Here is a 17,900-nt window from a genome sequence, read left to right on the forward strand (position 1 = left end):
GGATCCCCTCCTCACATAGAGTTAATTAACATATCCATCATCTCACATATTTATCTCTTTTTTTGGTGAGAACATGTAAGTTTTATTCTCTTAGCAAATTTCAGTTGTACAATACAGTGTTAGCAACTATAGTCACCATGTTACACACTAGCTGCTCAGACCTTATTCATCGTGTAGCTGAAAGTCTCTACCCTTTTACCAGTTTCTCCCTATTCTCACTCCCTTCCCCACCACCAGCCCATTTTTTTTATACTCTCTGTTTCTGAGTTCAATTTTTTTTTAAAAGAAGATTCCAGATATAAGTGACACTATACAGTATTCATCTTCCTCTGTCTTATTTCACTTAGCACAGTGCCCTCCAGGTTTATCCACATTGCTGCAAATGACAAATTTCCTTTTTTTTTAAGGCTGAATAATAGTTCTTGCTCCCATTCTTTTTCTCTCTGTATATATCTATATATCTATAACATATAGATATACAGATTTTGTTTCTTTGGATATATATCCAGAAGTGGGACTGTTATAGTAGCTAGCTCTATTTTATTTATTTATTTATTTATTTATTTTTAGCTAGCTCCATTTTTAACTTCTTAAGAAACCACCATACTGTTTTCCACAGTGGCTGTACCAGTTACATTCCTACCAATAACATACAAGGGTTTCCTTTTCTCCACTTCCTTGCCAGCCTTTGTTATCTTGTGTCTTTTTGATAATAGCCATGCTATCAAGTGTGAAGTGATAGCTCTTTGAGGTTTTGATTTGCATTTCCCTGATGGTTAGTGAGGCTGAGCACCTTTTCATGTACTTATTGGCCATTTATAGGTCTCTTTTTTGAAAAAAATATCTATTCAGGTCCTTTGCCAGGTTTTTAATTGGGTTATTTGCTGCTTTTTTTTTTTCAACTATTGAGTTCTACGAGTTCTTTGTGTATTTTGGATATTAATCCCTTACCAGTTACGTGGTTTCAAATTATTTTCTCCCATTCTATAAGCTGCCTTTTACTTTTGTTGCTAATTTCCTCTGCTGCAGAAGCATTTTAGTTTGATGTAGTCTCACTTGTTTATTTTTGCTTTTGTTGCCTTTGCTTTTGGTGTCAAATACAAAAAATCACTGCCAAGAGTGATGTCAAGGAGGTTACCTCCCTATTTTTAATTCTAGTTTTATGGTTTCAGGTTTTACATTCAAGTTTTTAACTCATTTCAAGCTAATTTTTGTGAGTGGTGTAAGATAGCTGTCTGGTTTCATTCTTTTGTATGTGGCTGTCCAGATTTCTCAACACCATTTATTGAAGATACTATCCTTTCCCCATTACTATATTTTGGCTCCTTTGTCATAATTTTGATATCCAAGGTGCGAACTGGGTAATATTTACCTTAATAGCTTTCCTGACTGAAATAATTCAGCATGTGCTATGATATAGCACTTTGGAGGCTTAATCTTCCATTTGTCCATGAACCGGAGCAAATAATCATTTTTTTCATATCCTTTTAAATCGATGTATGGCACACACAATAAAAGTGCAAAATTCATAAGAATTTAGTTTGGTGATTATTCACAAAGTGAATACATCCAAGCAACCAGCACCCAGTCAAGAAACAGAATATTATCAACATACCAGTCTGACTCCTAACATAGTTTTTGTTTTTAAATAATGGAATCATATTTTTGTGTTTATAAGATTCATTCATCTTGATATGTATATTTATAGTTTACTTATAACTCTGTATAGTATATAATAATTTATTAGTCCATTTTACAGTTGATGGACATTTGAGTCATTTCCAGGTTTAGGCTCTTACAAATAATGCCACTAAAAGCATTCTTATAGATGTGTTTTGGTGAATATATTGTGCATTTTGTTGGTTATGTGCTCTGGAGTGAAATTACTGTATTGTAGGCATGACTTGTTCAACTTTAGTAGATCATAACAGACAGTTTTCAAAGTGATTGTAAAAACTGCATTTCCATCAACTGTGTATGAGAGTTCCAGTTACTCTGCTTCCTTGCCAGTATTTGATATTGTCTCTTTTTTGTTTGTTTTGTTTCATTTTAGCTAGCGATTGGCATGCCTTCAGTCAGGGTCCATGCTAGAATTGAGATGTCTTCTACTCAGTCTTTTTTCCTTTCATAAGAGCATTGTTCCAGCTTGGCTGATTAGTAAGCTTAAGTTTCTCTATTTAGCAAGGAATTCAGAATATCTATATTCCGGTACATGCTGCTCAATGCTTTTCGATAACTTTACTAAGTGAAAGAATAGGTGATGAAATGCATTAGTCAATATTTTAAATATAAGCGCAAAAAAACCTGATTCAAACTAGTTTAAGCAAAAAAGGTAATTAATTCACTCTTATAGGTGAAAAGCCAAGCCTGGCTGGCTCCAGGGGCGAAGCTTCACTTTCCACATTGAGACGCTGCTTTCCCACTGAGCTGCCTCTCTTCCCAGCAAGCTCTTGCTTGTCAGGGCAAGCATTTTGCAGTAGCTCCAAACTCCCAGCAGTTAAACAGAAATGAATCCAAAATAACAACAGACTCTCCCTGTCTTCTTTGAGCTCTCTAACACAAGTCTTGGAATTGGCTCTGATTGTGCCTTCCTTAGCTCAGGGTTGGCACCAGGTCCCTCTGGACTGCAAGCTCTTAGAGGAGCAACAATTCTCTGAGGAAAATTGGGGTGCCATTACCAGAAGAAGGGACAATGGTTGGTGACAGGTAAAAGCAACAAAACATCCACTACATTGTCAGATAACTTAAAAAAGGGTATACAGTCTCTTTATTCCTCTAGATGCTACAGGATTTACTTTTGGACTAAGCAGTACTGCTGGAGAGTGGTATACATGGGCCGCATCATTTTCGGCTCTGTGAAATTGCTTTTATTGTGCTGTGCTTGGACATCCGTTGTTGGCCTGCATCAAGAAACAATATAATGAACGACCCTGTGGAATTCCTTGTATTATTGTAGGATAGTACTGAGAACACTGTTTGTTTTATTTCGGTGTCTATGTTATAGGATTTCATGGGAGAAAATTCTCCCTTGTCTCTCTCTGTGCCATAAAGAACTGTTTCTAAACACCTTTTATGATTTTCTTATGAATGCTGTGATTTGTGAAACTGTTATTTCCTTCTTTGCATGGCTAGAATGATAGAGTCAATTTTATAGCTTGTTTTAAACAAGTATATTAGGCCTCAAAGCATAGTTTTTTTAAGTGCTAACCTTACTTTTATTTTTATCTTATATTTCCTTTAAAATACGATTTCCCCATTCTTTTACTTTTTTATTCTGCTATATGTCCTCTGTAAGCTTACCGAAGTCTTTTCTGAAACAAAGTTGAGAATTAAATAGAACCTGTTAAAACTTTATTCCATGCATTGAAACTGTCATCACAAAATAAGTAAATCTGCTTCACTTTGGCAAGAAGTTTATTAACAGGACTTATTTTGGGTTCCAGTTTTACATGATGGGGTTGTGAAACACTACAGAATCAGAACACTGGATGAAGGGGGCTTTTTCCTCACCCAGAGAAGAACCTTTTCAACACTGAATGAATTTGTGAGTCACTACACCAAGACAAGTGATGGCCTGTGTGTCAAGCTGGAAAAACCATGCTTAAAGGTGACATGCTTTCAAGGTGTTTTCCCTTATTTTTGAAGTTAACTTTTTTCCTTCAGATATTGAATTGTCATGTGATATGTCAGTTCAGGAAAAAAAGGTCATCTGAATACCAAAAGAATGGATAAGCAAACTATATGGCCCATGAGCCAAGACTGCCCCACACTTATTTTTGTAAATAAATTTTATTGAAACATAGAAATGCCCGTTCATTTACAAACTGTCTTCTTTTTCCGCTATAACCGTAGAGTTTAGTAGTTTCAACAAAGACTGTATGGCCATAACTGTGGATGAGATAGAACTTCAATTTGACCTTGAAACTTGATTTAGCTAGGCAAGAAGGCAGAGAGCACTCCATAGCCATTTGAGGGAGGTATTGATTGGATGTGGGGTAGGAAAGATGGACAGCAAGGTGCCTGACTTAGAAGGATTTAGAAGAGCAGCTTGAAGAGGTAACGATACAGATTCTACCACAGTTGTTTTCCATTTTAATTAGAATAAAACATACAGTATTTTGTTTTTAAAAATGATGCCTCTTTTTAAAAGGACCAAGACTATTGTTTTCAGCCAAAAAAAAAATCTAACTTTTTTCTTACTGGTATTCTAATTATTCTGTGAAACAGATACAAGTCCCAGCTCCAATTGGCTTGTCATATAAAACTGTGGACCAGTGGGAGATCGACCGCAGCTCCATACAACTTCTGAAGCGATTAGGATCTGGTCAGTTTGGCGAAGTGTGGGAAGGCCTATGGAACAATACCACTCCTGTAGCAGTAAAAACATTAAAACCAGGTACGAGAATGAGAAGGGCAAACGTTAAATGGCATATGTTGATCTTCCAAGCTCAACTTGCCACTGTAAATGTCCAAAAAGGCATGGGACAGCCAATGTGGGCAAATGTTGTCATCACTCTCTCTAGCCCAGGTGACCACAACCTGTGGTCGTGGCTTTAGAATGTAAAGGCAAGAGCATGTTACCGGGATCAGCCAAGTCTTCAGATGTCCCCAGTGCAAGATTTCAACAAAGCATCTCTTCTCTAGAGTTAGGAGTCATCCCTCCAGTGTTCCTCTCCCTCCTTTTCCCTAGCCTGATGCTAGGGCAAATGATGGCTTTACTCGAAATTTAAAAAAAAAAAAAATCTGTGGAACCTCAGAGCTATTCAGGGAATGATTGTTTTATTAAACAATAACTGTGTATGGTTAAAAGGTAAAATGGTCTATTGAAAAGACTTCACACTTGAAAATTTAGGGGCTATTTTTTCTTCCATCTACCTTTTCCCTGTAGTGGAAATTAAAAGTATACTAAAATCAATATTTATTCAGCCAGACATTATTTCTCCCACTTTAAAGATGAGGTAAGAGAATTTGGAAAGTTAAGTAACTTTCCTAAGACTTACTGGTCATATGATCTTGAACAAATTTTTAAACTACTCAATGCTTCAGTTTTACCATTTGCAAAATAAAGATAATCAGTCCAACCTAGCAGGTTATTATGAAGATTAAATTATGTAATTATATGAAAATGCTTTGTATAATGGCTGGTTCATAGTAGTGACCAATAAAAAGTATAATGATAATAATAGTTATTATTATTATTATAAAGTCAGTAATCAGTAAGGCTAGAATTTGAATCCACATCTATTACTATTGCATTACACCTCAGGGAGGTGACATTCTATAAAAGCGCAATGTCACTGTAGTAGCCCTATATCTACTTCTAATACCATAGTAGCCAGAGGCTAGGATCTAGTTCTCTGGAGGACCTCCACTGTTTACCTAGTCCAGAATTCTTAGAGGTTTAGAAAGCCTCCAGGTAGCAAAACTTGAGTACCTGGTGCTACTATCTAGCAGTCTAGTGTAGCACCATAGTTCCCAAACTGTGTGCCAAGGCACATTGGGGCACCACAGTAAATTCACAGGGGTGCCGCAGGATATTTAAAAGTTTTGAGGTAAATATCTTGAATACTGCACAAACTGCTACACAGTAAGGTGGTTTGTAGTTTCAGCATTCAATCATGTTATATTCCTTTTGCTGACATCATCGCTTTGTCATCATTTTTTTAAAAACTGGGTTTTTGGTGGTTGCTTTGATCAAATGCAAGGTCTACACAAAAATCAATATGGAACAGGAAATGTAGGTGGCATGTCTTGCTTCCAAGACTTGAGATACTGTGCAGTGCCCAGTAGGTGTATTTATCTCTGTAGTAATTGTGGTTAAAGACGAAATAATTTTTTTTCTTTCAATTTATCCATATTACTTTTCAAAATAGATATTACCTTGTTAGGACACAAATACTTAAGTTGTCTGGATTTAACCAATAGAACTGTTAGGTATTCATTTTGGTTTAGGGATGTCGTGAAAAAAGTTTCTGAGACAGTAAGGGTGCCATGAACTGAGAACTCTGGGACCTTTAGGTATAACAGTTATGCATAAAGTTTGGTATAAGGTAAACCTGAGTCCAAACTTGGCTCTGCCCTCTGTGACTTTGGACAATTTATGAACTTTTTTAATCTCCTCATCTGGAAGTGGGAATAACAGTTCCTACTTTATAGTGTTTTATGAGGACAAATTGAGTCAATGTACAAAAAATACATGCACTGAGTCCTTAATAAATATTAGCTTCAATGGGGCTGCTGACAGATGACCACTGAAGTGCAGATTTGACAGTGCAGGAGTCCAGTCTCACGTGAAACAACGGACAAGCACTTTTAAGTGGCCAGATGCCATGTGAGCACTCCAGGTGAGGATGATCTATTCCAGCACCTGAGATTTTCACAATTACTGAATACATATATATATATATATGATTCTGAATCCTAATCTTGTTGACAACTGAGACTAACCTTTACTGTCTAATCTAATCATTTTTCCAGAAAAGCAGCAGCTAGCTATCCATCCTAACATTGCTCTCTAAGGAAGGTCTTCTGGAGGTCAGAAGAGAACAAAAAATCAGATTTCTTATATTAAAAAAAAGGTGCCATGATAGTTTTCTCTCCAACAGGAATAATTATTATTGATTTACAGTGTAATAGCAGCAAACAGCTTTGGTGATTGCTTAAATGTCTTCACTTCATTGGAGCCATTAATCAATCTTCTTAGCTATTTATTGCTTAGCAGACTACCATGCAATAAAGACGAGCCTGAAATCAACTCTCACGGTAGCTCAGACAGGCAAAAGTTAATATTTAATGCTGCATTACTAGCTCAGATCTCCTTTGCTGTGCAGCTGGTCAGCTGTAACCAGTGTGGCCATGGAGTATTCTGAGCAGGCTTCACCTGCAGAGGCTCCTGATGTGCAGCTCCAGGGAATGGTCTGATTTGGCAGTGCACTCCATGAGTCTGATAGCCACTCACAGCATCAACGTAGAAACATACTGGATATATAAACTGTCCGAATGGAGATCATAAATGCTGCTGTTACTGGTAACTTCATGAATCAGATTATGCGGGGGTCAGGGGAGAAACCCACTATATCCTTTATTTACCATAGGCCAAACTAGTTGTAACAACTAAAAGCGGTCCTTTATTATGGTCTAAGTGCCTCTTTCATTTTTAGCTTCATTTTACCACAATGATTCAAGATTTTAATCCATCTGATTATGTGGAGCAAAAAACCAGTGGTAGAGATGGAATTGAAGGAGCTCAGCAAAAAGTGATGGAGAAAGGAATAGGCCATTTCCCCCTATTCTTCCTTTTTAAGTCCTTGTCCCTTTCCCTTAGCCTGTGAAGAAATACTTACAGTTGATCAGGTTGGTTTTCTTAAGAGTATACATATAATAATAATAATAATAATAATAATAATAATAATAATAATAATAATAATAATAATAATAATAATAATACAGATATGCTCACAGTCAGTGAATACACATGTGCCAGGCACTGTTATCATGATAATGATTTTATGATATGAGTAGAGTTATCAGCCATGTTTTAGAGATGAAGAAACTGAAATTCAGAGACATTTGGTAACTTTTTCAAGATCACACAGTGATTCAGGATTTATCCAGAGTCCAGCATTTAATGGAGCCTGGGCTATGACCTTCTAGACTCTCAAAGGGCATAGCCATCACAGGATAGATTGCCTAAATGCTTTATGTGAAATGATCTGCAGGTTGCATGAAACACTACCCAACTGCCTATTAATAAACAAGTCAGAGTGTTAGCTTAGAATGTCAAAGCTTATCCATCCATGCCTGGGGTTCAAATATTAGCTGTGAAGTCTTCAAAATGAGAAGATGAGGAATGAATCAGACTCTTCGTGCATCAGTGGAAATGATATTTGCACTATCCGTAGTGAATACTGAGATGTGAAAAGACAGTATTCCTACAATTAAAGCAATGGCTCAGAAACATCATATCCTAAAAGAAATAAAAGATTTAAAAATGTCCAATGAAATGTAAACTCCAGGTCTCCTTTCTCTTAGATTTTATTTGATGTTAACTACTTGGCACTTTGCATGGTAAGTCAGAGTTGAGCCATTTAAATGCAATTTAATTGCAGATGAGTCTTCAAAATAGGCTTCAATACTGTCTCCTTTATCATTTGGTCAAGCTGTTGAGACTCTGACTGTGGAGATATTCATACAGGAGAAAATGTTGGCTATGTTTCAAGAGGTGGAACAAAAACTAAGCTTTGGGGGTGGCCTTGAATGTTTTCTACTGGATCTATATGTCCCTACAGAATTAAGGACATAAATGTGGCAGAATGTCACTGCCTTTTAGGATAGTCCAGCTCTTCCCACAGTGGGTACCAAGGACAGGGCAACTATTAGTCTTCCCTGGGTCCTGGACAAAAAAGCTTTGGCTGCAGTAATTAAACACTCAGTGTCTTCTAGTGTTCATGTTAACAGGATTATTAGGCAGTTAGAGAGAAGTGAGGACAGGGCAGAGAGAGGAAGGGGAGAGAGCAACCCAGAAAATAACAGTACACCTTTGCTTAGGATAAGGGGCTCTAAAAACTCTTACTCTCTCTAAATGAAGGCCAGCAAAGAAGCCGGCTACAATCAAACGCTGTGGCTGCACAGTAGAGAGAAGGACCTGGCTTAACTTGACCCAATGCTCATTATAATGTAATTAACATTGCAGTTTGGGCCCCCTCCCATAGGTTTCCCTGTGCATCATGGGTAAAAACATGCGTAAAAGAGATGGGCATGTCTGAGCACAAGACACGTACGCTGTCAATCAGCCTGAGAACTCAAAGAAAGTGAGCTGTCAACCAATCAATCACAAAAACGCCCCCTAAGCCAGGATATAAAAACAGGAAAAACAAAGGGGCAGTGCCATTCTTCCTCTCTTGGATTGGCCCACCCTCAATTCTTGGGGGTATACTTTATTTATTATCTTTTTACTTCACTAATAAAATCTTCTGTTTATATCATGCTGTCTCTCATTAAAAGAAAATTCATTTTTTTGGGGGTGACTAAGAATCAAGGTAACTTTTTTTCCCCTCCTCCCAGTAGCAGGCTGTCTTCTCTTTGTGTTCCCAGGCTGCCTGCCTTGTTTTATCAATTAGACTGCCAGTCTCTTCTTTTTCCTTAATTTTTCATACAGACCGGAATCAACTTCTCTTCATATATAGGTTATAATACATAAATTTCACCACTCTGATGCACCAACACTTCAGTTATGAGGTTGCCCTGGCTGAACTGATTCTCTTCCTTGATAAATCTGAAGATTTGTGACACCGATGCTCTCACTTTACTGAGAGGCAGGACGCAATCTTGGTGATTCCCACCAGGCTGCTGTGAGGATAGAAATGCCTCAATAACATAAAGTGATTTCTCCCTCTTGTTTCAGGTTCAATGGATCAAAATGACTTCCTGAGGGAGGCACAGATAATGAAGAACCTAAGACATCCAAAGCTTATCCAGCTTTATGCTGTTTGCACTTTAGAAGATCCAATTTATATTATTACAGAGTTGATGAGACATGGAAGTCTGCAAGAATATCTCCAAAGTAAGCTAAAGACTTAATAAAAGGAAAAAAAGAGGAATTTAGTTTTGCTAGTCCTATAAATGTCAATTTAGCAAGCCTTCTATAACCCAAAGGATATTTACTATGTGTATATCTGTGACAATGAATATCTCAACATTGAACTGCTCAACTACTCTTTAATAGGATATATACTGTGTACTCAAAAGGAGGGAAAATATTTATGTAGTGGAAGAACAAATTGTTCACAATAGACATATTGGAGTACTTAAATGTAATGTGGAAAATTGAAGCATAGATGTTTTGCATGATGCTTTCTTTCCTACACTAACTAACTGTACATTATCAGTCATGGACCAATGTTTTCTATGGCCCAGAATTAGGGGACATGAAATACTTTTGGGGAAGAGAGAAGAAAGTACCCTCCTTTTTTCTCTTTGTTAGTATTTGACAACATTGTACTTGTTGATATTTAAAATGCTTCCAATTGCTAGGCAACATAAGAATATTCAGAATAAAGCAGAAATATACTGTTACTTTATTTTTATATCTGCTTCCTATAGTCAGAGAAGACTTAAGGGCACTGTGGAATTTTGATATTTATTACAAATGAATAATTTAATAAGCAACAATATAATAAGCATTAAAATTAGATGTTCAAAGAAGTGGTGTTCAAGTACTGAGAGAATAATTCATACTTAAAAAAGAGGCTTTTCCTATACTTTCTTGAAATGTCAGAGTAGGGCTGATAGAAAGTATAAAGGTAAAGAGAGATGAAAATAATGGAACAAAGATCTCAGACAGACAGGAGTATTCTCTCATTCCAGGGTGACTTGTGAAGCTGGTGATACTAAATTGCAAAACCAGATAAGAACAAAGAACATAAGACCTGCTAAGTGCTCAAAAATATACCTAGTTCCCTTGCATAAAGATGTCAAATTTAATGGTATCAGATTGTGTTACCCACCATAGAAAGAGTAACTGCAGTCATTGATCCCTTTTGCCTTATTCTCTGGGACAAAAGTACAGGAGCCATCTCAGGTCATCTCTAACAAAAATTATTTGTCAGATTATAAACATTCACACTGTTAAATCTAATAGGCAATTCTCAATCCTCAGACCTATCAGCAGTATTTAATTCAGTGGACACTCTCTCCTTCTGGAAATACTTTATTTGGCTTCTGGGATTCTTCATTCAATGGCCTTTTCTCCTTTCTTTCTTGCTGGTTCTTCTCAATCTGTGATTTTGCTCATCTACCAGACCTCTCAATATCTTGGAATTTTCCAAGACTGTTCTGCAACATCACTAGTTTCCTTGCTGATCTCAACCAGTCTTTTTTTTTCAAAGATTTGTTTTTATTGAAGTATATTTGATTTCTAATGTTGTGTTACTTTCAGGTGTACAGCACAGTGATTCAGTTATACACATATATATATTCTTTTCCAGATTCTTTTCCATTATAGGTTATGACAAGACATTGAATATAGTTCCCTGAGCTATACAGTAGGTCCTTGTTCTGTATCTATTTTATATATAGTTCTGTGTATCTGCTAATCCCAAACTCCTAATTTATCCCTTCCCACCCCCTTTTCCCTTTGGCCCTTTGATAAGAATACTTTGTTTTCTATGTCTATGAGTCTATTTCTGGTTTTTAAGTAAGTTCACTAGTATCTTTTTTTTTTAGGTTCCACATACAAGTTATATCATGTATTTGTCTTTCTCTGTCTGACTTACTTCACTTAGTATGATAATCTCTAGGTCCATTCATGTTGCTGCAAATGGCATTATTTCATTCTTTTTTATGACTGAGTAGTATTCCATTGTATAAATATACCACACTTTCTTTATCAAGTCATCTGTTGATGGACCTTTAGGTTGCTTCCATGTCTTGGCTATTGTAAATAGTGCTGCTATGAACACTGGGGTGCGTGCATCTTTTTGAATAAGAGTTTTCTACAGATATGTGCCCAATAGTGGGTTTGCTGGATCATATGGTAAGTCTATTTTTAGTTTTTTTAGGAACCTCCATACTGCCCTCTATAGTGGCTGGACTAATTTATATTCCCAACAACAATATAGGAGGGCTCCTTTTCTCCACACCCTCTCCAGCATTTATTATTTGTAGACTGTTTAATAATGGCTATTCTGACTGGTGTGAGGTGATACCTCATAGTTTTGATTTGCATTTCTATAATAATTAGCAATACTGAGCATCTTTTCATGTACCTGCCGGCCATCTGTATGTCTTTTTTAGGGAAATGCCTATTTAGGTCTTCTGTCCATTTTTTGATTGAGTTGTTTGTTTTTTTGAGATTAAGCTGTATGAGCTGTATGTATATTTTGGAAATTAATCCCTTATCGGTCTCATCATTTGCAAATATGTTCTCCCATTCTGTAGATTGTCTTTTTGTTTTGTTTACGGTTTCCTTTGCCATGCAAAAGCTTTTAAGTTTAATTAGGTCCCATTTGCTTATTTTTGCTTTTATTTCCATTACTCTAGGAGATGGATTGAAAAAAATATTGCTGCAATTTATGTCAAAGAGTGTTCTGCCTATGTTTTCCTCTAGGAGTTTTAGGGTATCTGGTCTTACATCTGGTCTTACATTTAGGTTCAACCAGACTTATTGTTTAGTAACATTTATGTATTAACAGTTGCCCAAATTACATCCCCCCATTAACTCAGAATCATATATCCAACTGCCTTCTAAAGCTTCTCCACATGAACACTGTATATCAGTCTGGATAATGTGGGTATGATGCAGTAACAAACCCCTCTAAATCTCAGAAGCTTAACACAGGTATTCATTCATTCTTGCTCATGCCACATGTGAAATAGACTGGCTGGTAGCTCAAGCCTTTTGATCACTTTGGCAGGAGCAGGGGATATTACTAACTACATTGTGGCTCTTAAAGCTTCTGACCAGGAGTGACAGAGGCAACTTCTGTGCCCTTTTCTTTTGGTTAAGTCAAGTCAAAGGGAGTAGGGGAGTACATTCTCCAAAGTGCTTAAAAGGAGGAAAAAAATGAATGTTCGTGAACAGCCATAATTTTTACTACATGTATCTATCAGACATTTCACAATAATATGTCCAAAAACTGAACTCTTTTATTATCCTCAGTAATCTGCTACTCTTGTGGTCTTTCCTTCTCTGACAGTGTTAACACTCAGGTCTAATATCCTGGAGTCATCTCTACTCACATCCTGTATCTGACCAACCAGCAAATCCCACTGGCTTGCTTTCCAAACATATCCAAGATTTTACCACTTCTCAACACTCCCACTCCTGTCCAAGCCATCATAAGCTCTCTCCTGGGTTCTGCTATAGCCTTCTAATTAGTCTCCTTCTTTTGGTTCTTGACCCCTTCAACTCTTCTCAACACAGCAGCTGGAGAGATCATATTAAAATGTAAATCAGATCATGTCCCTCCTTAGCCCAACACCTTCACTGACCCCCTTGGTTCTCTCTATACAATCCATAAAGTCCTGCCTGGCCCGGCTCTCCATTACCTTTCTGACCCCATATCCCGTGAATTTCTCCTGGGTCACTCTGCCAGCTACACTGCCCTTCTTTGCTGCTCTTCGTATCTTCCACATGTGCTCTGCTGCAGGCCCTGCACACCTGCTGTTTCCTCTACCTGAAATCCTTCCCTTTACTTATCCACTTAGCTCACTTTCTCACTTCCTAAAGTCTTTACTCAGACATTCCCATTATGGTGAACCCTTCACTGGTCACCCTCAAAATTCTAAAATTTAATCTCCCTTTACTGACTCTTTGTATTCCTCTTTCCTGCTTTTTGTTTTCTCTTCTTAGCTATTAATCATCTTATAATGCATAACTTATTTATGTAGCTTATTCTTAGTGTCTTCTAAAATACAACTTGGGGAAGACAGAATGTTTCTTTGTTTTAGTGCTAGAACAGTGTCAGGCACATTAGAATGTGTGCATGAATTATGTGTTGACTGTTGAACGAATAAATTAATGGTGAGATTAAGTTGGGGCTATCCCAAACCTAATATGATTGGGACTTGGGGTTGAGTTTGTTTTGAGACTCTTGGTATCAGCTTAAAAAATCCACTTATTAAGCTGCAAACTCCTTTAGCATTGAGGATTTCTGTGGCTTGTTGATGTGTTTTACTAAGGGCTGAACATGAACTCTGTGGTCTTCTGGGTTGAGCCAGCAGGATCAAGTTTACGAAGGTCTTCACTTGCCAGGATACTTACTAGCCAAGGGGAGTAATGAAGGTATGCTCATTACAGACCATCCCTTCCCAATCAAGATAGTTTAAATTCAGCAAAGTTATCTTAAAATGAATCTGCTACTCTTACACAGCCCATTATGATAAATATTATTAAACTGAAATGCTCCTGGGTAATGGAACATAATTGAAAATATTTCTTTGCTGTAGATGTAAATTGTTACAGGTCTGTGAACCTTTACATCAGTTTTGATATCTGGCCATTGTATTAGAAGTGTGCTCTGTGGTTTACATATGCAGTTCCTAGGCCACTGCACTCTTTCAGGGCAGGCAATAAGTTATTATGCAATTTCCTTCACTACTGTGTCTGTCAGTGAAAACCTTTTTATATCCACTGTAATAGGATTAGATGTTGTATTTGATAGTTGAAATAATGCACATACTTTTCTATAGAGCCATCTTTGTAGATCCTAAGCTTGGCTGAATTTTTTTTTTTTTTTTTTTTTGTAATAAATGTCTCCAAAATGCGAGAGGTTTGTCAAAAAACTCTAGCACTGAAGGTAACTGATGCCTGGTATTTCTTACTAAAATTTAAAGAGGGTAAATATCTGCATTTTTGTTTTTAGTTTAGTGGGCTTGTTTTCTTTCCAGTAAATACTTAGACAATCACAATAAATGCCAACATTTAGGGTGGGCACAGGAAATTAAACCTGCAAGAAAACTGAGAAGAATCAGCCTGAAGAATGAAAGGAAAACCAGAAGAAGACATCATAACAGTCAAAGGTTTCCGAAGAGAAATTCACCACTATTGTCAGATTCCACAGATAAGTCCTTCAAGATAAGGACTTAAAAGCATTTGTTAAATATAACAATTAGGGAGTGACTGGTGACCTTGGTGGCAGGAAGAGCAGTCTCACTGGATATGCTCCTCTCCTACCCCTATCCCATATGAATGATTTCCAGTAAATCATCTCATTTTAATACTCAGAACATCTACAGGAAGTATGTATTATTTGCCTTTTTCATCAGGGTCCCTGGTACTTAGAGGAACAGGCAATAATTTGTAGAGTGGAGATTCAACTCCAGGATCTGTTTGAGGCTGAAATTTCATTCCTCATGAATATATTCTATACTGCCTCCCTAAAACTTACCTTACACTCTTGAGCATCCAAAAGTAAGGGTCTATAAAGAGACTTCCATTCATACAAACAGCAAATAGTTATGTAGTTGTGTTCAGTTAAAGGGTATCTCAGTGAAAACATTCCTGTCTACTTTAATCCACTTAAGTGAACTGTCCAGGAGAATGATAAACAACTTGCTAGGGCTTGATTTATTTTAAAAAAGGGAAAAAATACTGACATATATTTGATGCTCTGTAAGTATTTAACCATACTGGTTTAATTACTATCGCTTTGTGGTATAGTTTGAAATCAGGGAACATGATTCTCCCAGCTTTGTTCTTCTTTCTCAAGATTATTTTGGCTGTCAGGGTCTTTTGTCTTCTGTGGTTCCATACCAATTTTAGGATTATTTGTTTTAATTCTGTGAAAAATGCTATAGCTATTTTGATAGGGATTGAATTGAATCTGTAAATTGTTTTGGGTAGTATGGACTTTTTTGGGGGGGAAGTAATTAGGTTTATTTAGTTATTTTAATGGAAATACTGGGGAGTGAACCCAAGACCTCATGTATGCTAAGCTTGTACTCTGTCACTGAGCTATATACCTTTCCCCCTAGTATGGACATTTTAACAATATTAATTTTTCCAATCCTTGAAAAAAGAATATCTTTTCATTATTTGTATCATCTTCCATTTCTTTCATCAATTTCATAGTTTTTAGAGTACAGGTCTTTCATCTCCTTGGTTAAATTTATTCCTAGGTATTTTATTCTTTTTTTTTGCTTGTAAATGGGTCTGTCTTCTTGATTTCCCTTTCTGATAGTTCATTATTAGTGTATGGAAATGCAACAGATTTCTGTATATTAATTTTGTGTCCTGTAAATTTATTGAATTCATATATCAGTTCTAAATTTCTTCTGGTGGAGTCTTTATGATTTTCTGTATACAGTATTATGCCATCTGCAAATAGTGAAAGTTTTACTTCTCTTCCAATTTGGATGTCTTTTATCTTGTTTTCTTGTCTGATTACTGTAGCTAGGACTTCTGATACTATGTTGAATAGAAGTGGGGAGAGTGGGCATCCTTGTCTTGTTCCAGATCTTAGAGGAAGATCTTAGATCTTTCAGCTTTTCACTACTGAGAATGATGTTACCTGTGAGTCTGTCATAAATGGCCTTTATTAGTCACATCCTATTTGAAAATGCTGCTTGCATTAAAAAAAATACACGCACGCGTGCACACACACACACACACACTGTGCTTAGGTCTTTCCCTTTAAAGACTTCCCTTGACTCTAATTTATTTCATTTTTTTTAATTTAAAAAGATGGCATACGTGTAGAAAGGACATATGTCGTATATGTCTTTTCTACATATATTTATAATTATAAAATAAGCAAATAAACTACTGTGCAGTCACTGTACAAATCAAGAATGAGAACAAGTAGCCAGCACTCCAGACACAGCTGGAGTACATTATCAATGACGATCCCTCACTGTCCTGAATTTCACGATAATTGTTTTCCCTTGACTCAAATTCTCCTCTTATATCTTCTTGTTGTCCTCCCTTCTTGATTAGGTTTTTGGAAATTGACATTGCCTCTGGCTGTCATCATGTCCTCACCTTCCTTTTAGCCCTCAACCCCTTATACTTATGTAGTGAGACTGCTCTTCCTGACACCACGGTCACCAGTCACTCCCTAATTATTATATTCAACAAATACTTTTTAGTCCTTATCTTGAAGGACTCCTTTGTGGAATCTGAAAATGGAGGTGAATTTCTGTTCTCAAACCTTTGACTGTTATGATGTTCTCTTCTGATTCTCCTCTCATTCTTCAGATGTTTCTTCTCAGCCACCCTAAATGTTGGCATTTCTCATGATTGATCACTTTCTAGCAATCTCATCCGCTTTGAATGTTTAACTCCCACTCATAAACAGTGACTAATAAATTTATATCTCTGGCTACATGCTCTCCCTAGAGCTTCAGAATCATATGCTTGCCTTCTTTTAGACATTTCCACTTGGGCAATCCATACACATCTCTAGTTTAACAAATCCTAAATTGTTTAATTCTGATCAGGCAGCAGCAATGATAGATAATAATAACAGGCAGGGTTTACTGACTTCTTCCTAGGAGTCAGGTACTGTTTTAAGTGCTTTACATGTATTAACTCATTTTAATTATCATTTTAGCAACTAGTATCATAAGGTAATTATAGTTATCATTATATATATAAAGAAACTGAGGTACAAGAGTGAAGCAGCCTCCCAAAAGTTAAGAAGAAATGCAAGTCAGAGCCCTGATTCAAATTCTGGCACTCCGGCTTCAAATCAATCTTCCTAACCCGTGTACTATAGTTCCCTGTCAAGTTAGGAGTTGTGTCTAAAATTCAGTGCACTGACCACAAGTTCAGTGCATTTTGGGGGGTAACATTTGGCATATCCAGACAGGGATAACAATTATCTGGATTTATATGAGAACTTCTCAATTCTCCAGAAATTTAAAGACATCTACAAACAGTGGCAGCTAAAAACCACTCAGGGATGGCTGACCCCATTTTATAAAGTCACCACAAAATAACACTAACCTCTCTAGTAATGATCAAACTGACTATAGTGTATAAATTTCCTATACATAGTTATCTAGGATCAGCAGTAGGAGAAAATATGTCTATTAAAGGTAAATCCATACCTAGAAAGATAAGCAACCTATTCTAAGAATAACAGGCTCAGAAAGGAAAATTAAAAACATGTATCAAGCTTAATGGAGTACAAATGTAATACACACATTTTATAACTACTGATATAGATCCTTTATTTTTGTTAGTGAGATAACTTTTAAGAACAATATAATGGAAGGATGAGAACTTTTCATTGGCTCAGCCATGCAAATTAGCATTATTTTTAGTTTCAAAGAGTAGAACAAACAATGCAACCTTTGAAAGAAATCCAGAGGCAACCAAGTAACAATTTCCATGAAGCAATGAGTCAGTAGTGTGTGGTACTGAAAATGGCAATAGCTGGAAATATCTTTCAGATATT

At 36.6% G+C, this 17,900-nt stretch overlaps 1 protein-coding gene and 1 long non-coding RNA gene across 2 annotated transcripts in view; one reads left to right on the forward strand and one right to left on the reverse strand.

The window, feature by feature from the left end:
- FRK (fyn related Src family tyrosine kinase) overlaps positions 1–17,900 on the forward strand; it is an 80,695-nt gene that overhangs the window by 60,457 nt on the left and 2,338 nt on the right. Inside the window, exons 3-5 of the mRNA XM_010979183.3 lie at positions 3,444–3,607; positions 4,228–4,396; positions 9,404–9,562. Coding sequence (XP_010977485.1) covers positions 3,444–3,607; positions 4,228–4,396; positions 9,404–9,562 — 492 coding nt within the window. The remainder of the gene's footprint in view (positions 1–3,443; positions 3,608–4,227; positions 4,397–9,403; positions 9,563–17,900) is intronic.
- The window catches only part of LOC116154388 (uncharacterized), a 35,993-nt gene continuing 21,489 nt past the window's right edge, over positions 3,397–17,900 (reverse strand). Inside the window, exon 3 of the long non-coding RNA XR_004138274.2 lies at positions 3,397–4,369. This is a non-coding gene — a long non-coding RNA (uncharacterized LOC116154388). The remainder of the gene's footprint in view (positions 4,370–17,900) is intronic.

Source organism: Camelus dromedarius, chromosome 6 (genome assembly GCF_036321535.1).
Source record: "Camelus dromedarius isolate mCamDro1 chromosome 6, mCamDro1.pat, whole genome shotgun sequence".
In the NCBI taxonomy this organism is placed as follows: domain Eukaryota; kingdom Metazoa; phylum Chordata; class Mammalia; order Artiodactyla; family Camelidae; genus Camelus; species Camelus dromedarius.